The sequence below is a fragment of the Orycteropus afer genome, unplaced genomic scaffold (assembly GCF_000298275.1).
Source record: "Orycteropus afer afer isolate SDZICR_OR568_19922 unplaced genomic scaffold, OryAfe1.0 scaffold00469, whole genome shotgun sequence".
In the NCBI taxonomy this organism is placed as follows: Eukaryota; Metazoa; Chordata; class Mammalia; order Tubulidentata; family Orycteropodidae; genus Orycteropus; species Orycteropus afer.
The window spans coordinates 2,204,616-2,219,660 of record NW_006922056.1 but is presented as its reverse complement, the minus strand read 5'-3'; the positions used below and the strand labels follow the sequence as shown (position 1 = coordinate 2,219,660).

Sequence of the window (15,045 nt, the reverse complement as noted above, 5' to 3'; positions counted from 1 at the left end):
CACGAGACAAAGCCTGGCCAGCCTCACTTACAAGGAGTATTCTGGCTCTACTTCTTCCAAAACAGCTTTGTTCATATTTCTGGTTACCTCCATGTTATTTTCAAAGTCAGCCACAACCTCGTCATATGAAACTACAGTAATCTAACCTCCTCCTAGAAGCAACACTGAGCTCATGATTTGACTTTAAAGAATGAAACACAGAACAAGTACTCCAAGGAGGCTGAGACAAGACATAAACGGGAAGAGAGGGATTCCTATGCGTGTCTAAGCACAAAGAAGTGAGCTGTCAGGTGTCCCCAAGCCCCGTCTGGACCTAAAACCCCAGGACGCCGCTGTACCTCTGTTCCTGACCCTGGTCCTGGAGAATCCACTTTCCTCTTCTTCCGGGGCCCGATGGCTGCCAGTGCCGTGAGGTTGGCATCTCGCTGCCTCATCTGGGCAAGCTCCTGCTGCTGCATCTTTGTTTTGAAAAGAAATGAGGAATATCATCTCTCACGTTTTCTGCTTACGATGAAAATAATTCATAGACACCAAAGGGTTTTCTGAAATTTCCTAAACATGGTTTCTCTAATGCCTGGATTGTCTTTGAATAGTAAGCATATCAGCTCCATAACCTGAAAAGTAGGGGCTTTACGGAGAGCAGCAGATGTTCGTCCTGGAAAGCTCAGGAGACGTGGACACGTCATGAGCACGTGGCTGAATGCCACCCAGAGAGAAATATTAAAAACAGAGAGTAGGACACGAGTGATTTGCTCAGCAGAACACTTGGCACGGCATCGTGCAGCTCTGCAAACGTTCTAAGGGGCACCGTAAGCGCCCGCGTACAGAAACACCCTCGTGTCCTTGAGCGCGTCTCTCTTGCTGAATGTCAGGCTGACCACGCACCAGCTCTGCAGAGCACAGTGAAGAGCTTGTCCCAGAGCAGGCTGACCATGTCTCAGCTCTGCAGAGTAAAGAGCTGGTCCCAGAGCAGGCTGACCACACGCCAGCTCCGCGGAGTAAAGAGCTGGTCCCAGAAAATGCCTACCTCTTTCGCCTTCTGCTTCAGCCTTAACTGTTCTGGATCTTCTTGTCTGGATCGAGACTGTTTTCAAAAGACAGAAAAGGAAAGTAAGTTATGGACAGCACGGCTCTCACCTTGCCAGGATGCCCTCACTCCCTGTGACAACTCACTCGTGGACACCTGAGGCTGACAGCAGAACACACACAATGGTAACACCCTTGCAGCCTAAAGATGAAAATTTAGGCTGCCCATCACCAAAAAGAAATTATTTTTAAGAAGACCAATGCTGTTTGGGTAAGGAACAGTCTTTAGCATAAAGCTACCAATTACAGCAATCTAGTGTAAGACGGGGACAGTGTGTCCAGGCCTCACAGGCCCCTGGACTGTTACGGTCCTGTCCCCACATGACCACCATTAACCTAGATGCCCCTCCCGCCTTAATCTTTTCCGTGGAATATGGACTCATCTCTGATCCTATTAACAATGAGGCGTATTACTAAAGAGGAGCCCTGGTAGCACAGTGGTTAAGCGCTTGGTTACTAACTAAAAGTTTGGCAGCTCAAACACACTAGTCACTGAGAAAGAAAGATGAGGCAGTCTGCTTCTGGACAGAAGACCGCCTAGGAAACCCTACGGGGCAACTTCACTGTCCTACGGGGTTGATATGACCTGGAACCAACTAGAAAGCAATGGGTTTCATGTTACGAAAAAAAAAATCCACACACCCCCCCACGGCCCACCACCAGGTGGCTCTGACTCAGAGTGTCCCCAGAGGACGGCGTGGAACTGTGCCACGGGCCCCGGCTCCTGTTCCAGGTCACAGCGGAGAACCACCAAGCGCCTCGAGTTCACACTGGCTCGGACGAGGCGCCAACAGGGAGCCTCCCCCCACACGCATTCTCCGTTCCAACAGCAGCTCAGCTTGGAGGCGTCGGGCTGTTTACACCGACAGCTAGGCTCCACGCCTGTCCACAGTTGGGCTGGGACAGACTGAGCGTGGAGGCCCCGTGGTTCCCTCCGCAGCCCTTCCTCTTCCCGCCTCTCCCTCTCTCCAGGCGCCCCCCGAGGGGACGGGCCGCGGGCCCACAGACTGAGTGAGTGTGGAGGCCCCGTGGTTCCCTCCGCAGCCCTTCCTCTTCCTGCCTCTCCCTCTATCTAGGCACCCCCCCAGGGGACGGGCCGCAGGCCCAGCGCTCGCCTTGGCAGCTCGCATCAGAATCTCCCTCTCCTGCTCGTCCTTCCTCTGCTTCTCAATCTGATCGAGCTGCTCGAAGAACTTGAGCTGAGCCCGGACGTCACTTGCCTGCTCATATCTCTCATCATCCTGCAAGAAAGGGGACAACGCAGTCTGCGTCAGTGAGAGATCCTGCGTTCCGTGAGCGCAGGGCGGCTGGGCCGTGGAGGCAGCTGCCTCATCCCTCTTCCCACAGGTGGTGTCACAGTAGACCAGGGCTGCCCACCTTACAGACGGCCCCTGTGGCGCCACGCGTGGTAACGCACACACAGAGATCTCACACTGCTCGTCTTGGGGTGCCTCATGGGGCGTTTCCCACCCTACACACTTCAGTACTGTTGGATCTGTCCAACATCAAACCCTTCTGCAACAATGTCAAACCCGTTTTAGAAGGTCAGCAGGCTCAACGTTCCCACACCGAGTCCTGCTCTGAAGGCACTGGCTCCAGGCTCCGGTGGACATGGTCCCTCTGGGGCTCCCCCGACTGACAGCACCCAAGGGCCCTATGACCTTGGAGTGGCAGTCACAGGATCTCTAAGGCCTGCCTTGAAAACTGGCTGCATGGGGCTGGGGCTCTGACAGGGACCCTGCCTGAAACAGGAAAATGCCCCCAGGGCCTCAGGGGCGTCGCCAGGCTCCACAGGGACGCTCAGCCTCGGTGCTGAGCCGACCGACCTGCAGGGTCCCCTGTGGCTCCTCCCCCCAGGACTAAAGGAGAGCACAGACCTGCTAGTTTGCTCAGCTGACTGGGCTCCCTTTCACTGTCCAAGCCCCAGAGAGCAGCCTCACACAGCTCCCTGACCCCCACCCCCACAGCCAAGGACACCACGCAGCCAGAAGGAATGAAATCTACCCCTGAAGGTCCAACACAGGTCCAAGGGACCCCCGACCCTGTACGGGGCCGGAAGCAGCTCCGGACGGCTCCTGGGGGCAGGCCCCTCACCTTGTAGGAGAAGTTCTTCTGCTGTGCCGTCTCTGAAATCTTCTCTACAAGGTTCTGCAGCCTCTGCTGCGTGGCGTGCGACACGTAGCTTACGACGTCGGGATGCAGTTCCGTGATGCCGTGTTTCTTACCTGGGTCACAGTCAGGCAAGATGAGAGAGTGCTCCCGTCACTTCACACATCTGCTCCTCCCTCAGTACCACTGCCTGTCCCCCTACTCGCCCGCCACGTGCAGGCCACCTGAAGGCAGCCCCACAGGAGTGGGGGAGGCTGGTCACAGGCACCTCAGCTACCTGAGAGCCACACCATCAGCCACATGGATGGAATCCTGACTCGTCTGACAAGGCACATCACGGAAGCCATACCACTGCCAGTGGGGCTGCTGGCAGGAGGGGACCTTCACAGTCGGTCCGTGGTGAAGTCCCAGTGCACACCTCACCCGCACACACGGACACCTGACTCCCAGTGACAGTCACCAGACCCGAACTCACCTATTTCTAATATTCTTCTCTGTAAGGGAGCTGGGAGGAGGAACGTTTCGTCTTTACAAGACCTCGTTAGCGTCCCAACTAGCTCAGAGTTCGTGGCTAATATTCTTGCACTTTCTTCAGACAAGTTTACTCCCGCCATTGAGGCGACATCGTTGATGTCGTCATCATCCCTAGAGAACAGGAGACAAGATCACTGAACTGTACAAGGAACGTGTCAGGAGGCGCAGCTCGGTGGCTGGGATCGAGGGCTGCATCGTGAGAGCGCGGCTCACGCCCACGCCGGCCCTGGCCCCCGGCTCCTGCCCTCTGCCTGCCTTCCACAGTCTGAGAGGGAGCTGCCTAGTTCACGTGAACATTAATCAAAGGAGGACCGCGTGGGGCTGCGGCCAGGCCCGGACCTGCACACGCGTGTACAGAGGGCAGCGCAGCCGGTGCGGGTGGGAAAGCGGTAACTGAGGCTGTTCGCTGCTCAGAGGCGTCTCTCCCGAGTAGAGGCCTCCGTGTGTTGGCTTTGTCCAGTCACAGCTGTAGTGATCCCTCCCAGACGAGCACAGTTTCATGCAGAAGTGGACGAATGGCAGAGACAGTGTCCAGGTGTGCTTCCATGGAGCCCGCAGGCCAGGCTGTGTCCCAACGACGTCCTCCAGGCAAGGGCCTGCTCATCAAGTGCCCTGCGGCCTTGGGAACCGACCCCAGGCACGATAGTGCTCCCCAAGATCCCAGGCAGGAAAGCCGCAGAACGGGGGTGACCGTGGGTGAGCAGCTGTGCAGGACTCTCACGCAGCAACAGCGGCCAACTCACTGGCCTCCCCCGATGCATTCCAGCCTGTGGGTGCCTGCCGGCCGTGCATCACCCACTGACTGTCGCCTGTGGTCAGTGAGCCTTCCTGGGGACACTCCACTCTCTCTAAACTCCCAGCCTATTTGTGGGTGAGGCCTGCATGGACTCGGGTTTCCAATCCTCCTCTGCAGTCAGAATCTGCCACAGTCACGAGTCAGTCTGATGCTCTAACCGTCCCCCCAGGGGCCAGGGGAAGACCATTCGGGAGTCTGAACTGTTCGATCTTTGGGGACTTCCTACTTTGGTGCAGCATAGGCCCTACCAGCTCTCCTGGCACTGTTCCCAGCCCATCCCTGGCCTTTTCTCAAGGCCTCGTCATTTCGGTAAGACTGGGATTTAGAGGACAAGATCCAGGTGTACAGCACGCTCACACTGCTGGGGTGCTACAGCATCCAGGTGTCTGTGGTGTTCACAGAGAGCTGCTGCTGCCTACATGTGTGTCCACACCCGGCCCTACAGTGAACTGCTTCAATACGGTCCTTCCAGCCATGGTCTTGAAGGACCACAAAATGACTGGGTAGAGTTGTGCAAACAAGGTGCTGGTGGTCCATGAAGGGGATTGGACAATTCTGCTAATGCAAATAAGGTACAAGGACCCTGTCTTCATTCTCTACTGCTGCTATCAGAGAAATACCAAAAGGGAGTGGCTTTAGGAAACAGAAACCTACTTTCTCACAGTAGAAGACTGGAAATCTGAATTGAGCGTACCAGCCCTCAAAGAAGGCTTGCTCTCTGTCAGCTCCGGGGAGGGTCCTTGTCTCTTCAGCTTCTACTTCCCAGCTCCCTGGAGATCTCCACGTATCTTGGCATCTGCCTGATGCCATCTCTGTTCAGCTGGCTTCTCCAACTTCTGTTCTGTCTCAGAAGACACTAACTCCACTCCCTCAGCCCTACACTGATCCTGCCGCATCAACATAACAAAGACGGCCCATTGCCCAATGGGGTTATAACCACAAGTCTACAGGTTATGATTTACAGCACACATTCTGGGGGAAAACAATGCAACCCATAATATCCCACACCCTCTAGCCTCCAAAACTTTCATGTTCTTCCCACATGCAAAACACATTAACCCCATCGCATCATCCCTAAAGTCTTAAATGAACTCAAATCCAAAATTTCATCTTCTGAATCGTCTAAATCAAATGTCGGTAAGACGTTAGGTGGGCTCCATCCCTGGGTAAAACTCCTCTCCACGTGTGACTCTGTGAAATCTGGACTACAAGTCGTCTGCCTCCAAAGCACAAAGGTGGGACAGGCACAGGGTGGACATTTCCATTATAAAGTGGGGAGACTCCAGGGAACAAAGGGCTAGCGGGCACCAAGCAAGCGCCAGACCCAGCGGAACAAGTGGCATTAGTTACAAGGCTGGAGAATAACCCACTCTTCTCCAGGACCGTCTGGGCAATGGCACTGCCCTCCACTCTGGGCGTTGGCCGTGGTCTCTGGATTCCGGGTAGAGGCCCTTGGCCCTGCGTTTCAGCTCTGCCTTCCAGACCTACTGGGATGGCTGCTCTGCTTCTTTGGCTTTGGGGCAGCCCCATTCTCCTAGTCCATCTGAGTGGCAACCCCAATCCCTTGGCCCTGGCAGGCCCCATTCTTCTGTCCCTGAGGCAGGGTAGCCCTGCCCCCCTAGCTTTTAATGAAGGCTCCGCCCTCCCCGGCACACCTCAGTGGCAGCTCCATCCCCCTGGCACACTCCACAACCAAGTTGGTAAAGGCCTACTCCTTGGAACCTAGGAGGCTGAGCCCCACCCTTTGAGACCCAGGAGACTGTGGCCTCACCCTTTGCGACAGAGAAGGCCCTGCTGCCCGTGCTCCTTCCAACAGTTGTGCTGATCCCCGAGCTGCTCCAGCGATGGTCCTTTTCTGTTCTTGGAGGACAGCAGAGGTGGCTCCTTTAGCCTGTTTCCTGCCTGTAGAAGTCCAAGAGCAGACAGCATTCTTTCCTGCTGTTCTTTCTCCATCCTCTTTAGTCTTAGCTGATGGATTTTCTGCTGTGGGAGTTGGTTAGATCCATCAGTCACAGACTTAATCTCTTTAACAAAAGACTGTGTAGCCATGTGCTTGGTGAGCATTCTAGGACATGTGTCCTTAGTTTGTACAACAGAATTTTCCAAATCTTTAAGTTCTGTTTTCGTTTTGCACAGTTCATTTTTAAGTCCATCTCTTTCCTCTTGCATTTTACTCTAAGCAGCAAGCAGAAACCACGTGGCCCCGGTAAGATCTTGCTTAAAAATCTCATCAGCCAGATATCCAAGTGCTACCTTCCACCAAACATTTGAACACAATGCAGATAAGTTCGTTGCCAGTGCATAGTGTCCCCCTTGGTCCACTGTCCAATCACATGCTCATCGTTTTTTAAAACTCATCAGAAGCACATTAAACGTTCACATTTCTAGCAACAGTCTGTGGCTGGTGTCACATGTAAAGACAACAGAGACCGTACACCTCTCCTCACTTCCACCTGAGCCCTCACCAGAACTGCCTTTGACATCCATGATTCTGTCAACATTCTCTTCAAAGCAATCTAGGCTTTTATTTTTGGGCACCTTAAACCTCTTCCAGCCTCCACCTATTACCCCGATTCCAAAACCACTTCCACATTTTAGGCATCTGGTAGAGCAGCACCCCACTCCTGGTACCAAATGCTGTCTTGGTAATTTAGCGCTGCTGTAACAGAAATAGCACAAGTGTATGGCTTTAAGAAACAGAAATGTGCTCTCTCACAGTTGAGAAAGCTGGAAGTCCTAACCAGGGTGCCGGCTCTGAGGAAGGGTCTCTCTCTGTCGGCTCTGGAGGAAGGTCCTTGTCTCTTCGGCTTCTGCTTCCTGGTTCCTTGGAGAGCTCCTTGTGTTTTGGCCTCTGTCTTACCCCAGCTCTGCTCTGCTCCCTCCTTTAATCTCTTTTTTATCTCAAAAGACATTGACTCAAGATACATCCCATACCAATAAAGGTATAAGATCATCCAATGCCAGGTGAGATTATAACCACAGGCTTCCATGTTAGGATTTACAACACGTATTTTGGGGGAACACAGTTCAATCCATAACAGAACCCATGTGGAGGTGGGAACATGCAAATAAGGTTCATGGAACACTTGTAGGGGGTTAATCATTTTGCCATCTGTTAGGATTAAAGGGAGCCAATCCAGAGGTTTTGAGGGAACCTCACTACCCTCACGAAGAGTCAGGAGTGGGGGGCATCCTCTGGACCCAGGGTCCACGTGCTGAGAACCTCCTAGACCCAGGAGACAAAAGAGAGAGCTGCAACAGTGTAGCTGGCTTTGGTGCAAGACGGCACACACTGGCCTTCACAGCCCACAGAGCAAGGTGGCTACAGCAGCAGCCGCGCCACCCCACAGAGGAAGAGAGCTGAGCACTTCCAGGCAGGGCACCAGCTGGCAGAGTGGGGTACCATCAGGCAACTGCTGGCGGAGCTAGGCTTGACGACTCCCAGAGCAAGAGCTGAGTGCCTTTGGGTAGGAGGTTTCCTGGTGGAGCAGGGTGCCTCCGGGCACTTATCAGAGGAGCTAAAGATCTGTAACACTCACCCAAGCAGGGCAGCTGCCAGGCCAAGAGCTGAGGAGCCAGGGCCAAGGGCCGAGAAAGAGGCCTGCCAGTGGGCACGGCTGAGAAGCTGTCCTGGTTGAAGAGCTATCTCCTGAGTTGTCCCAGTTACCTCCAAATTGGTCCTGATCTAAAGTTTACCTTGTTACTTCTCTAATAGCCCCCACAATCATGAGTATGGTCTGTGTGTCTGTACAGTCATTGCAATGAATTACCAAACCCAGCAGAGAAGCAGAATGCCGTGGAAGGGGTGGTCAGTGTCAGAAATGGTACAAAGTTTGGAGAGAGGAATGTCAGTCTCCGCCTCCTAGGAGTCAGCTTTGGGCTGATGCTAAGAGTGGTATTCCTCCCTCCTCCTGAAATTAGAGGACCTGTGGCACCACATCCCTTTGAAAGGCTCTGTATGCTGAAGCCCCGAGTTTATACCCACATGTGTAGCTCCATCTACGGTCGTGTCTACACCCAGCTCTGGACGCTGAACTTCCCAAGTTCACCCCCACACATGCAGCTCCATCTATGGTCTTGTCTGGACACCGAGACCCCGAGTTCACACCCACACACGCAGCTCCATCTTCAGTCATGTACACGTGGCTCTGGACGCTGAACTTCCCAAGTTCACACCCACACGTGCAGCTCCACGTACAGTCATGTCTACACCCAGCTCTGGACACTGAGACACCGAGTTCACACCCACACGTGCAGCTCAACCTATGATTATACCTACACATGGCTCTGGACAGAACTCCCAAAGATCACACCCCATTCCCAGGTCTACTCAACAACACAGGCTCTTCTGACTTGAGTCCTTCCCAACGTTTTTAACTCCCTCCCCAACACTGAGACCCCTGAGTGCCACAAGCCTGGTTTACTTCTGTGATTTGGTCTGGAGCTAAGTTCCCTTCATCTCCACCAGCAGCTCCACCCCTATGCCCTACTCACTCTGCTTGGATTTGAGACCCACCCCCACCCTGTGCTCCTCATCCTGCTTGGACTTGCCACCCGGGGCATCACAGCCCTCAGCCCTGCTTGTCCTACACAATGGCTCAAGGAGAGAGCTGTCTGGCATGGAACAGTCCCAAGAGACCCCCCTAGTACATGCCCATGCTGCTCCTGCTTGGCCAAGGTAGCAGCCATCCCCATCAGTCCATCAGTTTCCCTCCCTAATGAGTGAGCCTCCCCTATGGCCAGGCGCAGACCAGAGCCCACTGCAGGGCTTCTAGAGATTCCAGAGCTCAAGACTGTGAGCCAGATCGTCTCTGTCATCTACACGGAGGATCATGCTCAACTCACAACAGGGCTATCATAACAAAGAATCTGCGTCAGCCTGGATGACAGTCATCCGTCTACCTGTTGGGTGTGTGCGACATACCTCCCGGAGCGAACACTGGGGCTCACTCTCAGGCCGCACGCGGGAAGGATGCACTCTCCAGGCCCCTCTCCCTCCCGGGGGGCACTCCCGCCGTGAGCATAGGCCCGGAACCTACCAGGCCCAGAACTTACCGGAAAGAACCTCCCCCAGGTTCCTTGAGTTTATTCTTCTGCACAGCAGCTGCTTGTGTCGAGATGGTAGACAGGGCTTTGGTTCCAGGCAGGACAGCAGATTTGACCACAGGGACTACAGAGGCCGAGACACAGGAGGACCATTGCAGGCGAAACACGAGTTGCTACTCGTGTTGCACGTAGAGAGCTAAAGGGGAAGCAACCACCCTCCTAACTGGCTAAGGGAAACGCTGAAAGCCCCCTGGTTAACGCCTCGGGATATGGTGAAGTCTGGGCCTCCCTGCTCAAGCACCACCCTCCCGGTTCCATCACACATTTGTTGGGACAGACTGAGCCTCACCCGGCTGCAGGGGGTTGAGCTGGATCTGCTGCGGCGTGGTTAGCATGATACGGTTGTGTGGCTGCCGCAGGGCGACCATGGGCGTCTGCGTCAGTGTCACCTGGGGAGGGCGCAGGAGGGCTCCCGGCTTCTGAGGCTGCTGGATCACCTGTTGGCACACACGGGATGGTGAACACACTCCCCTGGCCAGGCAGCGGTGCTCTCCCCTGTCACCTCGTCCTCAGGGTGGGCCGGCCTGGGGGACTCAGGAGGCCACCATGGCCCACCCACACACTCCAGGACCAAGAAGAGCTCGGCGTGTTCCGCGTCAGACAGCACCAAGTGATCAGCGTTTTAGGGTGGGCCCCACAGTCCACTGCCCGGGAGCTGGGTCAGCAAGCCCAAACACCGGCGAAGCTCACTGCTCCAGAGCGGGGAGAACACGCTGCCCAGACGTGAGCAGAGCCCAGCATCAGTGCTTGGTGGCCAGGGATCAACTTTCTTTCATTCATTTTCTATAATAAACCTAGAAGACTGTTACCCTGGATTCCTAAGTCTGGTCATGAACTCAGACTTCAAGGTCTCTACCAATTTCCCCCACTCCACACCAAGTCCCTCACCCAGATGTGTGCACACTGCCCCACCCAGGCCCGCCCAGCCCTAGAGCACGCTCCTTCTCCATTCTGGCTCAGGGAACCTATGTGGCCACCCCATGTCCTATGTCAGGCCTAGCTTCCCCCACCTAGGCACACAGCAGGGACAACCAGAGTAATCAAGTGCCCCCTGGCCTCCAAGTACTGCCACAGGAAGCTACACTGCAGGAACTAGGGCCACGGGGAACCAGGAAGCTGGGGTGCAGGGAGCCATGGCTGCAGGAAGCCAGGATATAGGGAGCCAGGGCCATGGGGAGCCACACGGCAGGGACTGGGGCCATGGGAAGCTGGGGTGCAGGGAGCTAGGGCCATGGGGTGCCACACTGCAGGGACTGGGGCCATGGGAAGCTGGGGTGCAGGGAGCCAGAGCCATGGGGAGCCACACTGCAGGGACTGGGGCCATGGGAAGCTGGGGTGCAGGGAGCTAGGGCCATGGGGTGCCACACTACAGGGACTGGGGCCATGGGAAGCTGGGGTGCAGGGATCTAGGGCCATGGGGCACCACACTGTAGGGACTGGGGCCGTGGGAAGCTGGGGTGCAGGGAGCTAGGGCCATGGGGCGCCACACTGTAGGGACTGGGGCCATGGGAAGCTGGGGTGCAGGGAGCTAGGGCCATGGGGAGCCACACTGCAGGGACTGGGGCCATAGGAAGCTGGGGTGCAGGGAGCTAGGGCCATGGGGCGCCACATTGTAGGGACTGGGGCTGTGGAGAAGCAGGAAACAGAGAGCCAGGGTACAGGGTGCCAGGGCCTTGGGGAGCCATGGCTGCAGGGAACCAGGTCCAAGGGGAGCCACACTGTGGGGAGCTGGGGCCATGGGGAGCCAGGCAGCGGGGAGCCATGGCCACAGGGAGCCAGGATCACAAGGAGCTGGGGCCATGGAGAGCCAGGGTGCAGGCAGCCTGGGCCACAGGGAGCCACACTGCAGTGACTGGGGCTGTGGGGAACCAGGAAGCAGGGAGCTGTGGGCGCAGGGAGCTGGCGCACAGGAAGCCACACTGCAGGGAGCTGGGGCCAGGCTCAAGCCACCAGTTAGTAGCTGAGGTGCTCATATCCCAAATCTCCAGGGCCAGATGTTTCAGAACTCTGAGCTCCACAAAGGTATCACGGTGAGGATGCCACACATATGGGGCAGTCCCAAAGGAAGAGCAGCCCTGTCACTGACTGCTATGCCGCCTAGACTGTGACCACGCACCAAGCAGGACTCCACACAAAACGCATCCAAAGGTCAACGTGCATGGCTGTGGGGCCCTGTGGGCTCTGACCACACACCCTGTCCACTCTGCAGCCACCCGTCATGACACTGTCTTCAGGGGAGCAAACTCCTCTGAATTTACTAAGACACTGAGCCGCCCTCCTCCATGGACCCCATGGTCATGGGAGCCTGCTGAAAACTCAGCTTCTCCCACAAAGACACCCTCCCTCTGCTGTACATCAAGGACTGGACTAAGGCCAATAAAGACATGAACTACCACCAGCCTGCAGTCCACATCCTGAGACCACTGACACCCCAACTCCAGCTGCAGAGCTGGGCCACCATGAAGACCCAGGGTGCATCCTCCCCCTCCCCCCCAGTGCATCACACACCAGCTGTCTGCCCCTCACTGGACCTTTGCTCCCCATCAAAGAAAACACCTCTGCTGGAAGCACTAGGGATCCCTGGTGGGTGAGAATGGGGAGTGTGCTCAGCTCTGACCCAACGGCTGCAGGTTGGAGTCCACGTACAGGCACCAGGGAAGAAAAGCCTGACACTCGACTTCCAAAAACCCAGCCACTGGAACCTGCTGTGGACTGAATGGTGACCCATGTCCCCAGAACACGTGCTGTACATCCCCACCTTGCAGCCTCTGGTTGTGACACCATTTGGGACTGGGCGTCTTTGCTATGTTACTGAGACAGGATCGGCACGGGTGTGTCGTAAGTCAATCTCTTGGGAGATGTAAAAAGATTAAACGCAAGCAAGCAGCAGAAACGGGGGGAGAGAGATGCCGAGCCCCATGCAGCTCTCAAGGCACTAGAAGCAGAAGCTGGAGCGACGAGGACAGTCCCAGAGCCGACAGAGAGCCTTCCCCGGAGCGAGCTCCCTGGACGCCAGCCTCCAGCCTCCCAACTGTGGAAAATAAAGTGTTTCTGAAAGCCGTCCCCCTGCGCCGCTTCCACACAACAGCACTAGAGAACCAAGACAGCGTGGCACAAAGGGCACAGCTGCTCCAACAGGTACCCACAGGTGCCAGTGGTGGTGGGCAGAGGCGTGAAGAGCTCTAAGGGACTAGAGTCAAAGCCTGGGCTGCCTTGACGAGACCATGGGTCAGCACTAGAGAACCAAGACAACGTGGCACAAAGGGCTGCTCTAACAAGTACCCACAGGTTCCAGTGGTGGTGGGCAGAGGCGTGAAGAACTCTAAGGGACTAACGGTCAAAGCCTGGGCTGCCTTGACGAGACTGCGGGTAGAATTATGGATGTCACGGGCAGTTCTGGGGAGGGCTCAGAAGGACGTGAGCAGAGCTACAGAGAAGTCTCACCTCAGAGGATGCATATGGAGCCAGCCAGAGAACATTGCTAGAAATGGACGCTCAATGTGACTCGAGAGAAGCTTTCAAAGGGAATTATGAATGTGCGACTGGACAAGAGATGAGGCAACGTTTCTGTGCAGTGACCTAGAGTTGTCTGAGCTGTGTCCCAGTGTTTGCTGGAAGGGCGAACTCATAAGGGATGGACTCGGATACCTGGCTGAAGAGTAGAAGGGTGAACTCGTAAGGGCTGGACTTGGATATCTGGCTGAAGAGGTTTCTACACAGATCTTACAGAGACCACGTGGTTTCTCCTTGCTGCTTATAGTAAAATACAAGTGAAAAGAGGTGGACTTAAAAATGCACAGGGATACAACTGAGAAGGCAGGAATGCCTAGGGAAGAAAGACAAAGAGAAATGGTAACCACAAGGAGAAGGTAGGAAGAGTGCTGCTACGTTGTGGGGATTACAATCAACGTCACAAAACGTCTATGAACCACTGAACGGAAAATCAACTTGCTCATGAACTTTCAGCCAAATCACAATAAAAAGTTAAATATATAAACAAAATACATAAAAAAAGAAAAAAGAATCATGCAAAATGAAAACAAAACTTTGGAAAATTCTGTTGTACAAACTAAGGACACATGTCCTAGAATGCTCACCAAGCACATGGCTACACAGTCTTTTGTTAAAGAGATTAAGTCTGTGACTGATGGATCTAACCAACTCCCACAGCAGAAAATCCATCAGCTAAGACTAAAGAGGATGGAGAAAGAACAGCAGGAAAGAATGCTGTCTGCTCTTGGACTTCTACAGGCAGGAAACAGGCTAAAGGAGCCACCTCTGCTGTCCTCCAAGAACAGAAAAGGACCGTCGCTGGAGCAGCTCGGGGATCAGCACAACTGTTGGAAGAAGCACGGGCAGCAGGGCCTTCTCTGTCGCAAAGGGTGAGGCCACAGTCTCCTGGGTCTCAAAGGGTGGGGCCACAGCTTCCTGCTTCAAAAACCAGGCCTTTGCCAATGCGGCTGCAAAGTGTGCCAGGTGGATGGGGCTGCCATTATGGTGTATCAAGAGGATGGAGCCCCCACCAAAAGCTGAAGGGACATGGCTATCATGCCTAAGGGGCAGAAGAATGGGGCCTGCCAGGGCCCAGGAGGTGGGGATCACCATTCGCATGACACTTGACTGCTAACCAGAGGCTGGAGGCTCAAACCCACCAGCCACTCCTCGGAAGGAAGGTTAAGGCAATCTATTCCATAGTGATACCACCTCAGAAACCCAAGGAGGGGTTACTATGAATCGGGGCCAACTCAACAGCACATAACAACAACAACAGAGAAGAATGTACCGGTGATTCTTCAAAAAGAACTGGTCAATCTTCATCCATTTCAGGAGGTGGAACATGTTCAAGAACCAATGGCTCTGAAGTAAGAAGTCGAAGCTGCACTGAAGGAAGTGGCAAGAGCAAGGCTCCGGGAACTGACGGGGCACCCACCGAGATGTTTCAACCAACGGTGCCCCACTGGAGGCACGCACTCGGCTCAGCCCAGAGATCTGGAAAGCAGCTACCCGGCCAGCTGACTGGATGTTGTTGTGGTTGTTATGTGCTGTCGAGTCGGACTCAACTCACAATGACCCCTCCTTGGGTTTCTGAGGCAGTATCACTACAGAAGTAGATTGCCCAACTTTTCTTCCAAAATGACTGGAAAAGATCCATATTTGTACCCATTCCAAAGAAAAGTGATCCCACAGAATGTGGAAATTATCAAACAGTATCATTAATACCGCATTTAAGTAAAATCTTACTGAAGATAATTCAAAAATGGTTACAGCAATATACTGACAGAGAACTTCCAAAAATGCAAACTGGATTCAGAAGAGGACGTGGAATGAGGGATATCATTGCTGATGTCAGATGGATCTTGGCTGAAAGCAAAGAATACCAGAAAGATGTTTACTTGTGTTTTATTGACTATGCA

The 15,045-nt window shown here is 54.5% G+C and overlaps 1 protein-coding gene across 1 annotated transcript in view; it reads right to left on the bottom strand.

Moving 5' to 3' along the window:
- Positions 1-338: 338 nt before the first annotated feature.
- TAF4 (TATA-box binding protein associated factor 4) overlaps positions 339-15,045 on the bottom strand; it is a gene marked incomplete at its 3' end in the record, with an annotated part of 30,912 nt that continues 16,205 nt past the window's right edge. The window contains exons 8-14 of the mRNA XM_007954724.1: positions 9,921-10,068; positions 9,581-9,695; positions 3,671-3,840; positions 3,181-3,311; positions 2,202-2,327; positions 1,028-1,084; positions 339-458 (exon numbers count right to left, since the gene is read on the bottom strand). Of these exons, the coding sequence (XP_007952915.1) occupies positions 339-458; positions 1,028-1,084; positions 2,202-2,327; positions 3,181-3,311; positions 3,671-3,840; positions 9,581-9,695; positions 9,921-10,068 (867 nt within the window). The remainder of the gene's footprint in view (positions 459-1,027; positions 1,085-2,201; positions 2,328-3,180; positions 3,312-3,670; positions 3,841-9,580; positions 9,696-9,920; positions 10,069-15,045) is intronic.